The sequence below is a fragment of the Panthera onca genome (assembly GCF_046562875.1).
Source record: "Panthera onca isolate mPanOnc1 chromosome E1 unlocalized genomic scaffold, mPanOnc1 haplotype 2 h2.Chr16_ul_2, whole genome shotgun sequence".
In the NCBI taxonomy this organism is placed as follows: Eukaryota; Metazoa; Chordata; class Mammalia; order Carnivora; family Felidae; genus Panthera; species Panthera onca.
The window spans coordinates 1243081-1258471 of NW_027675816.1; the positions used below are offsets into that span (position 1 = coordinate 1243081).

Below are 15391 nucleotides of genomic sequence, written 5' to 3' on the forward strand. Positions count from 1 at the left end.
CCGCTCTGTCTCTGCCCCCTCCCCCACAGGCACATACATGTATGCACATTCTCTCTCTCTCTCTCTCTCAAAAATAAGTAAACATTAAAAGAAGGGGCAGCTGGGTGGCTCAGTCGGTTGAGCATCCGACTTCGGCTCAGGTCATGATCTCACGGCTCATGGGCTGGAGCCCCGCATCGGGCTCTGTGCTGCCAGCTCAGTGCCTGGAGGCTGCTTCATATTCTGGGTCTCCCTCTCTCTCTCTGCCCTCTCCCTCCCATGCTGTCTCTCTCTGTCTCTCAAAAATAAATAAACATTAAAAAAAAAAGAAAAAAAAAAGAAGGCATTAGGGTGGCCTGGGTGCCTCAGACGGTTGAGCGTCCATTTGGCTCAGATCATGATCTCACGATTTGGGAGTTTGCTGCTGTCACTCCCTAGCCCACTTTGAATCCTCTGTCCTCCTCTCTCTCTCTCTCTCTCTCTCTCTCTCTCTCTCCCTCTCCAGTCAAATAAGCAAACAATAAAAGAAGTATATGACCCATAAGTCATATGAAAAGATGTCTAACATCAAAAGACTGCATACTGTATGACTTCATTTACACAAAATGTCCAGAATTGGCAAATCCATAAAGACAGAAAGTAGATTAGTAGTTGCTAGGGGTTGAGGGAGAGGGGACTAGAGAGGAGTGACTGCTCATGGGCACAGTGTTCCTTTTTGAGACAATGAAAATGTCCTAAAATTAGGTAGTGGCTGTAGTTTCACTATTCTGTGAACATACCAAAAATCACTGAACTGTATAGTTTAAATGAGTGAATTTTAGGCAATGTAAATTGTGTCTCATTAAAGCTGTTATAAAGAAAAAAAAAAAAAAAAACGGGCTCCTGGGTGGCTCAGTTGATGGAGCGTCCGACTTCGGCTCAGGTCATGATCTCACGGTCCGTGAGTTCGAGCCCCGCGTCGGGCTCTGTGCTGACCGCTCAGAGCCTGGAGCCTGTTTCAGATTCTGTGTCTCCCTCTCTCTCTGACCCTCCCCCGTTCATGCTCTGTCTCTCTCTGTCTCAAAAATACATAAACATTAAAAAAAAAAAATTTTTTTTTTAAAGAAAAAAAGAACATTCGACTTTTCAAAGAACATTAACATGAACTGTTTGGGCTAAGATAAAAATAAAACAGTAAAATATTTATCCATAATCCTATCAGCTAACAGTTCAAACCAGGTTTTCTGTATTCCCTCCCAATCCTTTTCCAAAACACATAGGTAATTTTGACATGCTTATACTATGACAGAACTGTCTTTATCTTTCCAAAGGATTTTACATATATGTATTTTATAATTGATTTATGTAACAGACCTTAACGGAATACTTACATGTGTCAGGAACCAAGCCAAGTGTTGAGGATGCAAGAATGAAAAAAAAAAGCAAGTCCTGCCCTCAGAGTAATCCCCCCGCCCCCCAACTCCTGTGCTGTAGGTCAGGAAGTATTCGTTCCGTTTAACAGATGAGGAAATTAAGCTCAGTGAGGTTAAGTGAAATGTCTGTAGTGACCCAGCTGTTGACCAACAGAGCTGAGACTAACATCTGCCTCTGACTGCCAGGTCAAGGATCTTTCCTTTTTTCTTTCTTTCTTTTTAAAGTTTATTTATTTATTTTAGGGGCGCCTGGGTGGCTCAGTCAGTTAAGCGTCCTATTTCAGCTCAGGTCATGATCTCACGGCTCGTGGGTTTGAGCCCTGCATCAGGCTCTGTGCTGACAGCTCAGAGCCTGGAGCCTGCTTCGGATTCTCTGTCTTCCTCTCTCTCTGCCCCTCCCCCCTCCTCATACTTTGTCTGTCTGTCTCTCTCTCTCTCTCTCTCTCTCTCTCAAAAATAAACATTAAAAAGATATTTTTAAATAAATAACGTTTATTTTATTTATTTTGAAAGGGAGAGTGAGCATGAGCAGAGGAGGGGCAGAGAGAGGGAGAGAGAGAGAGAGAGAGAGAGAGAGAGAGAGAGAGAATCTCAAGCAGGCTCCACACTGTCAGCACAGAGCCAGATACGGAGCTCAAACTCAAAAACCGTGAGATCATGACCTGAGCTGAAATCAAGAGTCAGATGCTTAACTGACTGAGCCGCCCAGGTGCCCCTAGGATCTTTTTTTTTTTTTGGATTTTTTTTTTTCAACGTTTTTTATTTATTTTTGGGACAGAGAGAGACAGAGCATGAACGGGGGAGGGGCAGAGAGAGAGACACAGAATCGGAAACAGGCTCCAGGCTCCGAGGCATCAGCCCAGAGCCCGACGCGGGGCTCGAACTCACAGACCACGAGATCGTGACCTGGCTGAAGTCGGATGCTTAACCGACTGCGCCACCCAGGCGCCCCCCTACGATCTTTCTTAATGTGGACCATGCTCCTGTTTTCTTGGTGTTTTTATGGTTCTAAAGTGGCACTTGTTGCCTCTTCATGGAATCGTAGACCCCTAAACAAGGTGGAAAGCTTCACCCCTGCCCTAGATGGATCACCCAGGCTCCCACACCTGTAACTATGATGGAGCCGGTATTTAAACACAAGATTTCTATGGCTATCAAATCACTGAAGTTCGGTTTAAAAAGCAAAACAAAAGAAAAATATACAAATATCTTTGCAAAAAAATAACTATCTCTGGGTGGTATAAGTACGTAATTTTCCTTTTCTCCTCTATGCTTTGTCTCTGTTTTCTTTCTTTTTTTAAAATTTTTTCCAACGTTTATTTATTTTTGAGAGAAAGAGAGAGCGTGCGTGCGTGTGCAAGTGGGAGAGGGGCAGAGAGAGAGGGAGGCACAGAATCCAAAGCAGGCTCCAGGCTCTGAGCTGGCAGCACAGAGCCCGACGTGGGGCTCGAACCCATGAACCGTGAGATCACGACCTGAGCCGAAGTCGGACGCTCAACCGACTGAGCCACCCAGGCGCCCATCTTTGTTTTCTATGATTAGCTTGTGCTAGTTTTGCTGTATACACACCCACAGGTAGACGTGAGCACGTGTGTGGGTGTGCGTGTATTTGGTGATAAGCACTTACCTTCCAGGGGTCACCGCAGGATCTTCTAAAGGCCTGTGTTATGTCTGACACCGACTAGGTCATCAAGAAGAAGCTAGTGGGATCTGTGAAGGCGTTGCAGAAGCAGTACGTGTCCTCGGACACAGTGGTCACTAGCGAAGACGGAGATGCCAACACCATGTGCAGTGCCCTGGAGGCCGTATTTATCCACGGCCTGCATGCCAAGCACATCCGAGCCGAGGCCGGAGGGAAAAGGAAGAAGAGCGCCCACCAGAAGCCTCTGCCTCAGCCTGTCTTCTGGCCCCTCCTGAAAGCTGTCACCCACAAGTGAGATCAGCAGGGGAGGCTTTGCTTTGGGGAGGAGCTTCAGTGTGGGTGACCCTGGGCTCTCCCTCTACAGCTATATGGGAAAGCAGCAGAGATGCTCTGTGTTCTAGAATGGAGATGGGTGAGATAGGGGTTATTGTTAGACCAAGCCTCAAGAGCCCCTCAGCGCACAGGCAATGGCCTGGGGCTGCTCAGGCCCCTGGCTGGTCGCCTTTAGCAGGAGCCGCCTTTTTGCCACACCGTGGCAAAGTTGGGTAGTTGGAACAGAGAATGTGTGGCCTGCAAAGCCTAAAATCTTTACTAAGTGGCCCTTAACAGAAGAGGTTTGCTGACCCTGCCTTGGAATGTTTGAACATCTCTATGCTAAGTATTATATCCTAACAGGCTATGGCATTTTTTAAAGACGTGGAATCCAGATCATCTGAATATCCACCCTGGGACGTTTGCCTCTGCGTCCCTGGCCCTAACTGCCTGGGCTTTGGAGCAAGCAGCTGCTGGCACGTTGCCTCTAAGGGCTATTAAATGCCACCTTCAGCCTGAAGGTGCCTTGTCAGTCTGTATCTTCCTTTTCATGCTGACTGCCACCGCCCTATCTCAGGTTCTTACCTCACTCCTAGGTGGCAGTGGCTTTCTGATTGTCCCCCTTATCTCATTGTGTCTGTCCTTAGGTCAGGCAGCTGGTCAACATTTATTGAGCTTAAGCTAACCCGAGCTCATTCCCTGAGCCCTGTGGAGCACGCACTCCTATGGGCGAGACGTGCTCAGGGCACTGTGATGGTCAGAGGAAGGGCATTTACATCAGACCAAGGGTTCGGGAACTGAGTTGGGTACATGATCTTATCCCGAGCAGCCCACCCAGAAGTCTGCGCGACTGCGGTCAAGTCATTTCCCGGTGTAAAAACTCTCAGGCTCCCCAGTGCTAGCCTGGAGTCCCATTCACTTCGTTGGGGCCCCGGAATCTGTATCCTGACCAGGTTCCCAGGTGATTCTGACGCACAGCCAGGTGTGGGGACCCTTGCCCCACCTTGCCTCACCGGTTGGATGCTCAAGACCCTGCATCACCTGACTTTGCAACCCAATCAGCCACTCCTCCTCCTCCCCGTGCTGTAACGGGAGTGCTCACCACTCCTGTTACACAGCTGCTGCTTCCCTACCCTTGGTGCCTTTTCTCTGTCAGTCCTTGGTGCCTGAGGTTCCCCTTCCATCTTTGCGGCTTGAAATCGCTCAAGGCCCAGCTCAATGCCTTGCCTGTGCCTAATCCCTATGCCTAATCCCGCAATGCCTTGCCTAAGGCATTGTCCTTACTGCAACCTGGAAGTGATTGCCTTCCCCCCACCCCAGCTCTACTGACAACAGGGTTCACTTCCGTGTGCCCTTGAAAGGTAGTAACCTGGACTGAGGGCAGGACCATGTCTGTATCCTGTATCTTCACAGCTCCAAAGACCTGGCATTTAGGGGCTCATCACATGTATGCCGGATGAGCAGGTGATGTCAAGGGCGCCTGGGGAGTTGAAACTAAAATGGCAATTATCCTGCATGACAGTAACCTTGAAAAAGTGGGGAGTTGTAGCTAAATATTTCTCAATTCCCTGTAGAACACTGCTATCTGAGATATTTTCCCAAGCCTGTATATACTTGCAGTCGTTATTACTGGCTCCTGCTCACCAGTGGATAAAATGATCCTCTGTGATCTGAACTCACTTCTTGAAACAAGCCTGTCCTCTCCACCCCCAGGCACATCGTCTCGGAATTGGAGCACCTGATCTTTGTCAGCACGGACGTGGGCCGCTGCCGGGCCTGGCTGAGGCTGGCCCTCAATGACGGCCTGATGGAGTGCTACCTGAAGCTGCTCCTCCAGGAGCCCGCCCGCCTGTGCGAGTACTATCAGCCCACAGCCCTGCTTCGAGACGCCGAGGAGGGCGAGTTCCTCCTCAGCTTCCTGCAGGGACTGACGTCCTTATCCTTCGAGCTCTCCTACAAGTCCGCCATCTTAAACGAGTGGACGCTCACCCCGCTGGCTCTCTCTGGGCTTTGCCCGCTCTCTGAGCTCGACCCCCTCACCACCTCTGGGACAGAACTACAGCGGAAAGAGTCTCTGGATTCAATTTCCCATTCCTCAGGCTCGGAGGACATCGAAGTCCAGCACTCAGGCCATAAGATCCGACGGAACCGGAAGCTCACGGCCTCCTCCCTCAGCCTGGACACCGCCGGTTCATCCCAGCTGTCTTGCAGCCTAAACTCTGATAGCTGCCTACTCCAAGAGAATGGCTCCAAGAGTCCAGACCGTTCCGAGGAGCCCATGTCCTACGACTCCGACCTGGGGACAGCAAATGCCGATGATTCAGACCCGTCTCTGCAAGAGTGAGTGTCCTTCCCCCACTCCTCTCCTCCCCCTGCCTTCCTTCCTTCTCCTCTTCCTCTTTCTCTCCCTCCCTATAGCATGTGATTGCCTGTCACTGAGCATTGACCTCTCTAAGGGCATAAAGGAAAAGGGGATCGTGGCTCTTCCTCAGGGACTGGAGTTGCCGGGACTTGTAACTGGAGGCAACATGGGGCAGCGAGGAGAATGGATTCAGGGAGGGCTCAGAGCTGAATCAGGCTCCAGCTCTGCCCCTGGCTGATCTTCGACCAGTTACCTAATTTCTCTGAGGCTTCGTGTAAAATATTATTGCCTCTAGGGCGGAAACCAACGGTTCGGAGTTAGATATACAACTTCCAAAAGACGCAGTGAAGCCCAGCGCGTCTGGGTGCTCCGCTGCGACCTCCCAGAAGGCCTCTGAAGGACACAGACCCTGAATGAGGCCTGGAGGAGGTGGTGCACAAAAGGGGCCAAGCGAGTGAGTGGAGGAAGAGCACAGGGAGCAATGAACTTGACTAGAGAAGGGACGCTGGGCAGAGCTGTCTCTTTAAAAGAACTTTTTTCTATTTGAGTATTGTTGACACACGGTGTTATATTAGTCTCAGGTGTACAAGGTAGTGAGTCACCATCTCTCTATGTTGTACCATGCTCACCCCAGCAGAGCCTTCTTCGTTCAGGCCCTTTTTAAACACTCATTTTTTAATAGATTTATTTTTATGGTAAGAAAAAAAAGTCTACCTACAGTGAAACGTCTTCTCCGCCTTTGTAACCATAATTATTAATTCCTTACATCTTTCTTTTTCTTTTCTTTAAAGTTTATTTATTTATTTTTGAGAGAGAGAATGAGCAGGGGAGGGGCAGTGAAAAAGGGGGACAGAGGATCTGAAGCAGATTCTGTGCTGACAGCAGAGAGCCCAACGTGGGGCTCGAACTCACGAACCGTGAGATCATGAGCTAGGCTGAAGTCAGACATTTAACTGACCGAGCCACCCAGGCACCCCCTTTACATGTCTTTTTCTGATGTTTCTAAATGCATCTAACAGATATGAATAGATCTGTTAATAACTGTTAATATCTGTTAATAGATCTGTAATAGACTTTTTAAACGTCTTTTATATTTCTTATCTCTGCCCCATCCCCACAAAGCTATTATAAATATACTGTTTGATACCTTGTCTTAGAAGAGATCAGAATTTTTGTTTTGGAGCTTCATATCAGTTTCTTAATTTTTTTTCCCCCCTATGGCATGTGTTTCCATTGTATGAATGTACCTTAGTTTATTTGACCAGCCCTGTATTTACTGGACACTGGAGTTCACTCTTTCTGTAAATAACCGTGTGTATGTGATCTTTGAATTCTATGCAACTATCTCTGTTCAGTAAAGTCCCAGAAACAGAATTGCTGAGGCAAAGGATAAATGAATCTACAATTTTCATAGATAATCGCCTGTTTACATTCTGTCAGGAATGTACCTGTGCCCCCTCGGCCTTGTAGGCAGAAGGTATTATCAAACTTTTGGATATTTGCTCATCTAATAGGTAGAACATGATAAACTTTTTTTTCAAGTTTATTTACTTGTTTTGAGAGAGAGAGAGAGAGAGAGACAGCAAGCGAGCATGAGTGGGGGAAGGGCAGAGAGAGAGGCGGGGGGAGAGAGAGAGAATCCCAAGCAGGCCCCTCGCTGTCAGTGCAGAGCGTGATGCAGAGCTTGATCCCAGGAACTGTGAGATCATGACCCAAGCCAAAATCAAGAGTCGGGCTGGTACGGAGTGAGCTTAGAAGACATCTGTGAGGAAACAAGGCCATTAGGGCAGCCATCTTGCCCAAGCAGCAGCCTGTGGGTGGAGGAACCTAGGCCTTTGCTCTCAGGAACATACACCTGCTTTCAGGGGAAAGATACGCATGCACACACCCACCACACACACACACATGCACACGGTGACAGAAATAGCCCCATTCTGTGTTTTCATGGCATTGATAGTTTTTTTTTTCCAATGTTTATTTATTTTTGAGAGAGAGAGAGAGAGAGACAGAGTGTGAGCGGCAGAGGGGGAGAGAGAGAGGGAGACACAGAACCCAAAGCAGGCTCCAGGCTCCAAGCTGTCAGCACAGAGCCCGATGCTGGGCCTGAACCCATGAACCACGAGATCATGACCTGAGCGGAAGTTGGATGCTTAACCGACTGAGCCAGCCCAGGTGCCCCATCCAGTTCTTCACCAAGCTTCCCACCACCTTAGATTTAATATCCATTGATGATTCTTGCCCAAACTAATCTATGATGGCTGCAGAGTGATGATTTTCCAACCTCATGACCACCTCCACGTTTATCACTCACCATCTTATTGTCAGGAAGAGCTCCAACCCCATCCCCGTTATGTATCTGTTTGTCTATTTATTACTATTAAGGACTCAGGGATTCCTATCTCTTTCACTAGATTATAATCTGTCCCTATCCTTATTTTTTTCAAAGACGCTCTAGGCCCAAGGTGGGGTGCTAACTCATGACCCTGAAACCAAGAGTCGCTCGCTCCACCAACTGAGCCGGCCAAGCTCCCCTGTCACTATCTTTATTTGTGTCGATGGCCAAACTGTCCCAGACTACCTTAGAAACCATTCTGTATTAATTCTGTAGCTACGATACCAAAAGCGTAAGCAACAAAAGAAAAGATAGAGAAAACAGTCTTCATCATCATTGAATTCTTTTGTTTCTAAGAATACCATCAAGAAAGTGAAAGGCAACCCACAGAATGCGAGAAAATATTTGCAAGCCATGTATCTGATAAAGAATTTTTTATTTTTTATTTTTTTTAATTTATTGTTTTTAATTTTATTTTTTATTTGTTAAGAGTTACATGCAAATTAGTTAGCATCTAGTGCAACAATGATTTCAGGAGTAGATTCCTTAGTGCCCCTTACCCATTTAGCCCATCCCCCCTCCCACACCCCCTCCAGTAACCCTCTGTTTGCTCTCTATATTTATGAGTCTCTTCTGTTTTGTCCCCCTCCCTGTTTTTATATTATTTTTGTTTCCCTTCCCTTATGTTCATCTGTTTTGTCTCTTAAAGTCCTCATATGAGTGAAGTCATATGATGTTTGTCTTTCTCTGACTAATTTCACTTAGCATAATACCCTCCAGTTCCATCCACATAGTTGCAAATGGCAAGATTTCATTCTTTTTGATTGCCGAGTAACACTTCATTGTATATATATACCACACCTTCTTTATCCATTCATCCATCGATGGGCATTTGGGCTCTTTTCATACTTCAGCTATTGTTGATAGTGCTGCTATAAACATGGGGGTGCATGTGTCCCTTCAAAACAGCACACCTGTATCCCGTGGATAAATGCCTAGTAGTGCAATTGCTGGGTCGTAGGGTAGTTCTATTTTTAGTTTTTTGAGGAACCTCCATCCTGTTTTCCAGAGTGGCTGCACCAGCTTGCATTCCCATCTGATAAAGAATTTTTACAACTCAATAAAGAAGGACAAATAACCCAACTAGAAAATGGGCAAAAGATCTGAATACTGAATTTCCCCAAAGATATGCAAATGGCCAAAGAGCACATGGAAAGATGCTCAGCGTCATTAGCCACCAGGAAAATGCAGATCCAAACCATCATGTGTACGACTTGGCACCCATTAGGAGAGCTTTGATCAGAAAGACAGTTAATAGCAAGTGTTAGTGGCGGGGGGGGGCGGTGCTGGTGGGCTCAGTTGGTATAGAGCATGGTGACTCTCAACATCAGGGTCATGGGCAGAACCTACTTAAAAAAAAAGAGTAAATTGAATTAAAAAAACAAACAAGCGTTGGGGCACCTGGGTGACTCAGTCAGTTGAGCCTCTTGATATCAGCTCAGGTCATGATCTCACAGTCTGTGGGCTCAAGCCCCGCATTGGGCTCTGCGTTGACAGTGAGGAGCCTGCTTGGGATTCTCCCTCTCTCCCTCTCTCTCTGCCCCTCCCTAGCTTTTGTGCACCCTCTCTCTCTCTCTCTCTCTCTCTCTCTCAAAATAACTAAATAAACTTTATAATTTTTTTTTTTTTTTAAAGTAACCAGTGTTGGTAAGGATGTGGAAAAGCCGATGGCAATGTAAAATGGTACAGCCACTTTGAAGTCAGGCAGTTGCTCCAAAGTTGAAACTTGAAGTTACTCTATGGCTCAGCAGTTCCATTCCTTGGCGTATATGCCCGAAGGAATGAAAACATTTGTCCACACAAACACTTGTGCGTGAATGTTCACAGCACCGTCATTCATAATAGCCCCAAAGTAGCCCAAAAGTCTATAAAACGATCAATAGAGAGACAAAAGAAGGATTCATCACAAGGAATGAGATCCCAGTGGCTGCCACAACATGAATAAATCTTGAAAACATTGTTAAGCGAAAGAAGCCGGGCTCAAAGGCCACCTATGGTGTGACTATTTGTGTGCAGTGTCCAGGTTAGGTAAATCTAGAGAAATGGAAAGTAGGCTTGTGGTGGGCAGGGGTTGGAGGAGGGGTGGATTAGTGACAGCTAATGGGTATGGGGTTTCCTGTTGGGTTGATGAAAATGTTTTAAAATTGACCGCGATCATAGTCGCACGGCTCTGCAAACACACTATTGAGCTGCACGCTTTAAATTAAGTGATTGTGTGGTATGTGAATTATGTACTGTGAATTTTATCTCAATAAAGCTGTTACCAAGAAAGTGTTCCAGATTTGGCCAGTGGGTGCCCCTCTGAGCTGGCTCTCATGTCCATTTGACGTGCCCCAATCCATATTTTGAGCACTTTCTTACTTTCTAGCACAAGATAATTCAGACTTATTTTATACTCTTTCCTAACTCCAGCCTAGGAATCAACCTTTGTCCCAGAAGTCTTGCTTCCTATTTGGGGGGGAATGCAAAACCAAGATTTAGGCATTTATCATTTCGTTTAATCATCATGACAACCCTAGTAAGTGGGTACTGGCATATCTTCCTTTTACAAATGAGGCCCGGAGAGGTAAAGTATATTGCCCAAGGTCACACTGCAGCCCAACCTTTGAAAGCAGGCGATGTGAATCCAGAGTCCCCGCCCCTTGCACCTCCCCCTACACACACACACACACACACACACACACACACACACACACACATACAGAGTGTGAAAGTGAAGTTTATTTCTTCAACAAGGTCACTTTTACTTGAGTGACCCCAGTTTTGAGTGGAAACAAAGGTGTAGAGCTTATAAGACAGCCTCTCAGGAATTGCACATGGCAGGGTATACCCTTGGGAAAAGTCACATATCATGCGTCTGGGAGCGTGGGGTTGAGGGCAGACCAACACCCAGTGGCCTGGCCCTTCCTACGAGAGCACATGTTCAAACCCACACACACAAGTACCAGTAAAGTCCAGTGCTCATCAGTCTCCTTTGCCAGCCTCACTCCCCACCCCTGTACCCAAATGCTGCCCATAGCCAGGTGTCCTTTACAAGAGTGAGAATGGCTAAAACAGGAGAAAACCTATAGATGAAAGGAGATCAGCCTCGGTTTTTCACTGTTGACGCTGGGCAGTGGCTACATGGAGATTCATGATATTATTCTCTCTTATTTTGTAAATGTTTGAAAGTTTCTGTAGTAAAAGAAAGTATAAAATGGTGAGAGGAAAGAGAAATAGCCAGGCGGGGAGCCGTGAGTGAGCCGGGACATTTGGCTGCTGTCTCCAGATTCCTCAGGTGCTCAGAGGAGACCAGCAGCACGTCTGGGAGATCCTCGGGACCACAGGCCCTCAGCTGCACCTTCTCCCCTCCGAAGATGATGAGGATGCTACTCATGTCCTTGGTCAGCTGCCTCGTTGCCATAAATGAGGCCAAGCTCATCAGTCGCTGTGACTTGGCCAGAGTGCTGCACAAGGAGGATCTGGATAGGTTTGAGGGCTACTCCCTGAGTGACTGTGAGTGCCGCTTTCTCACACTCCCGCCCCCCCATTCCTCTTCTGCTCCTGGTCACCTCCTATGTGGCCATCTTTCCATCATTCATCTTTCGAAGCCAAGTTCAAAAAGCAGCCCTCCCCGAGAAGCCCCTCCCAACATTCTATATTCCTTCCACTGAATATTATTAACTGAGCACTTACTATGTACCGGGAACTATTTTAGGGGCTGGGGACAGAGACATCAACAAAGCCCCTTCCTTCACAGTGTTCGCATTCTAGGGGGAGAGGCGAGTCCCAAACAAACACACAAACATATGAAGCACTTCCTGGTGGTGATAAATGTTATGCAGCAGAATAAAGCCAGGGGAGTGAGAGGTAACCTTGTCCTTGAAGGGGAAGTCAAGGAATACCTCTCTGAGGAGGTGACATTGAGCAGCACCGAATGAGGCAAAGGACCGGGTCACCCAAATGTCTGGGGAAGAGCATTCCAGGCAGAGGGAGCAGGCAGTGCAAAGGCTTCGTCCTCCTCCCTGGTGGGGCTAGCTTCCTTTTGCCCAGATTTTGCACACACCTGTCTTGTGCCGTCCTTCTCGTTTTATCTTGTCTTGTGGTCCTTTAAGGGGTGTGTCTTCGTTCTTGCTGAAGGCACCAGCTGCCTTTGCCCCAGCTGAATGTCCCTCACTGGGCTTTGCACGGGTCATGGCACACAGTAGGCGATCATCAAGTGCAGGAGACGCGGATGGACAGCGGGATGATGAGCGGTTGTACTGAGGGGCAGGTGGATGGACCGAAGGGCGAGGAGAGAAGCTAATGGGTGTTTCCGGCCAGCTCGCCCCGTCTAGCCTCTTAGGCCTTGTTCCTTTCTTCTGCTTCCCCGTCTCCCTTTCTCCTCCGTGTCCTTTGTCCCTCAGTTCAGAGCCCTCTAAAAACCTTCTTCTCCCTGTTCTAAGGGCTGTGCCTGGCTTTTGTGGAGAGCAACTTCAACCTATCAAAGGTAAATGAAAATGCAGACGGCAGCTTCGACTATGGCGTCTTCCAGATCAACAGCCACTATTGGTGCAATGATCACAAGAGTCACTCGGAAAACATTTGCCACGAGGACTGCAAAGGTCTGGCCGGGGTCTCAGGGTGGGAGAGGGGAGAGGATGAGTGGGGTCTACTCACAGGACTTCTCGTCCCACTCCAAGCCTGGGAATGCACCCAGGAATGCCTTTGCTGAGCAGAGGATTTCACTAGTGGCTACGATGCCCCTCCGGTTAGGAGATTCTCCGGGGTGCAGGCTCCAGAAAGGCTCTGCACACCCAGTAACAGAGGACAGCAGCGGCCAACATTTAGCGAGAGTGTGTTGTATGCTGAGCACTTCACATGCCAGCTTCTCATGCGGCGGAAACTATTATGATCCCCGCTTTACAGACGAGCAAACTGAGGCTCATAGAACCAGTGCTGAATGCCAGACTGGTGGCCCTGAAGGCTCAGCTCTAACCATCAAGTCCTGACTTTGGTCAATGGCCTGATTGATTCGAGGCCAAGGGCAAACTCCCCACCTCAGAGCCACTCGTGGAGGCTCCACAGGTCCATGACTTTGCCCCTTACTCCCTCTTTCGTACTCTGATCAACATCCCTGCACTCTTCACCTGAAGAGCCTCTCTCATTAGGCAAGGTTTACCTCGGCCTCTGTGCTGCCTGTTTTGACATTTCCTTTCCCTAGAAACCCTCAAACGTGGCGCGAACCAGCATGTACCCTAGCTAGGATGTGTGGTAGTAAACATACATTTACTCCTGCCCCTCCTGCCCCCACCCCTAGCCACCCTTGACCTCTAGCAGCCATCGTAGGGATATCTCCATGGGCCTCTGGGAGGGAGCCCTTGCCTAATCTGGAAGGACTCAGCCCCTGGGGGGCGGGGAGAGCCGGTGTCTGCCTCAGTCTCTGGGACTGTCCTCTGTGTTCTCACAGGTATTCTCTGTCTCCCCTTCAGAACTGCTGAGCCCCGATCTTCTCTCAACCATCAACTGTGTGAAAAAGATTGTGTCTGGAGCAGGGGGAATGAAGAACTGGTGAGGAGGTCACTGTGGGACTAAGTCAGCAGGCAGAGCCCCAAGAAGGATGTAGTGACAGGAGGGGACAGGAGGCAAGGACTCCACCCCTTCTAACCATCTAGAAAAATGGGGGAGAGCGGCGCGGCTTGGAACTGGGACTTACAAGACTTGGGATCTGGGTCTTTGTCTGATGTTGTATTAAAACTGTTTTGGGCACAGTAGCAAAGGAACTTGAGTTAGCTGAGGGAGATGGCTTCGGAGGGGACAAGGTGTCTCACCGAGCTTACCCAAGGGGTCTCTTCTCTGGAAGAGAACGGAGGCGGAGCTGGGAACTGTCAGTGTGGCTTTCCTGACAAGTTTCTGCCTCCTCGTGCATTTCCTTCACTACTTTCTTTGTAGAGCAGTATATTCTGCTCCCCATTCCAGAGGACAGACTGTGGCTGCCCCCAAGTTAACGGGCTAATGTTCTGAGCAGTCACGGAGACTGGCTAGTCTCAGCCCCAGAGTCCAAGGGGCTGGGATAGAGAATCTGATTGGCTCAGCTTGGACCCATCATCCCCGAGCGGTTCAATGAGCTGTAGGTGTGGGACCAGTTAAGCAGCACCATCATGCTGGCCACGGGTGGGGGGTGGGGCTGGCCCTCTCCATAATTCGCAGCAACATTTTCTATAAAAGGTGCGTAGCTCCTCAGCTGAGCAAATACCCCCAAAGCTGTCAGCTTCCCAGTGGTAGACAGTGCAATGGTTGCTTCACTTTTCTGAGCTTCAAATTGGAGATAGATAGATAGATAGATACATAGATAGATAGACAGATAAGTTGCCTCTACAGGTGTCTGTGAGGAAGGAGGGGGTTAAGTGCCTTGTCTACTCTAAGAACACCATGCGGGAGAGACGCTGACGGCTACTAGGGATGACCCTCTCTGGAGGGAGAGTCGATAGTTGCCCCTGAGATTGACGGATTGGTTATTTATTTATTTATGTATGTATTTATCTTTCTGTTTGTTTAGTGCCTCTCAGCCTTGTAAAATGGTGCACTCCCCCTTCGGGGCCAGAGGAGGATTTGAAAACGTGGGGGCATGCTGGACGGGGGGAGGAGCCAAACACCACAGATAAGAGAAATTTAAAGGAAGGCTCAGAGGGGCCACGGGGGGACAGACCAGAGAGCGAGCGGTGAAGGGGGTTCCGTGCATTGCCGTGCTGTGCCGTGCGTTCACTAAGTGCTGGGTCATGGATGTGGAGAAGGAGCTACTAAGTAGGAAGCAAGAACCCAGCCTTCTTCTCTCCACAGGGTGGCATGGAGGTTGCACTGTGCGGGCCGGCCACTCTCCTACTGGATGACGGGGTGTCACAAGGAATGAGACAGGCGTGGAGTCATTCCAGCGTTCCTCTTCTCGCCTGGGGATTCTTCATGTCTTCTTCCTCTTGCCTCCACTTCACGTTATTTGCTTTCCTTCCCATGTTCAAAAAGGACTGACCGGAGCCCCAGGAATAAATGGTTTTCTAGGGCTTTCTCCTTGCACCCATCCAGGCCCAGGCCCCTGGTTCCTGACTGTCATTCGCGAACCAAGAGAGGACCACAGTGAAGAAGTTGTTATATTTGGGGAATTATTAAAGCATTCCTTGTGCAAAGAATGTGTTGGTTTCTTCATTTTTCATTCCAGATATCTTCGAGTACCTAGTATGGCAGGAGGGTGGTGGGCACTAGAAGAAGGAAGGTAAATCATAACTATTGTTCTTGAGGTGTTCACCATCTGCCTGGAGAAGCAGCGACATACACGAACA

At 48.4% G+C, this 15391-nt stretch overlaps 1 protein-coding gene across 7 annotated transcripts in view; it reads left to right on the forward strand.

Annotated features, from left to right (window-relative positions):
- LOC144614254 (pleckstrin homology domain-containing family M member 1-like) overlaps positions 1 to 15241 on the forward strand; it is a 22738-nt gene extending 7497 nt beyond the window's left edge. For 2 of the 7 annotated variants that reach the window (XM_078436988.2, XM_078436987.1), the window contains exons 3-8: positions 3077 to 3324; positions 5059 to 5685; positions 11368 to 11594; positions 12524 to 12682; positions 13528 to 13628; positions 14898 to 15241. In XM_078436988.2, coding sequence (XP_078293114.1) covers positions 3077 to 3324; positions 5059 to 5685; positions 11368 to 11594; positions 12524 to 12682; positions 13528 to 13628; positions 14898 to 15083 — 1548 coding nt within the window. In that variant the 3' untranslated portion in view covers positions 15084 to 15241. Of the gene's footprint in view, positions 1 to 3076; positions 3325 to 5058; positions 5686 to 11367; positions 11595 to 12523; positions 12683 to 13527; positions 13703 to 14616 lie in introns of all 7 variants that reach the window. The other 5 variants (XR_013551876.1, XR_013551877.1, XM_078436990.2 and 2 more) reach the window with 5 other exon arrangements.
- The last annotated feature ends 150 nt before the right edge of the window (positions 15242 to 15391 follow it).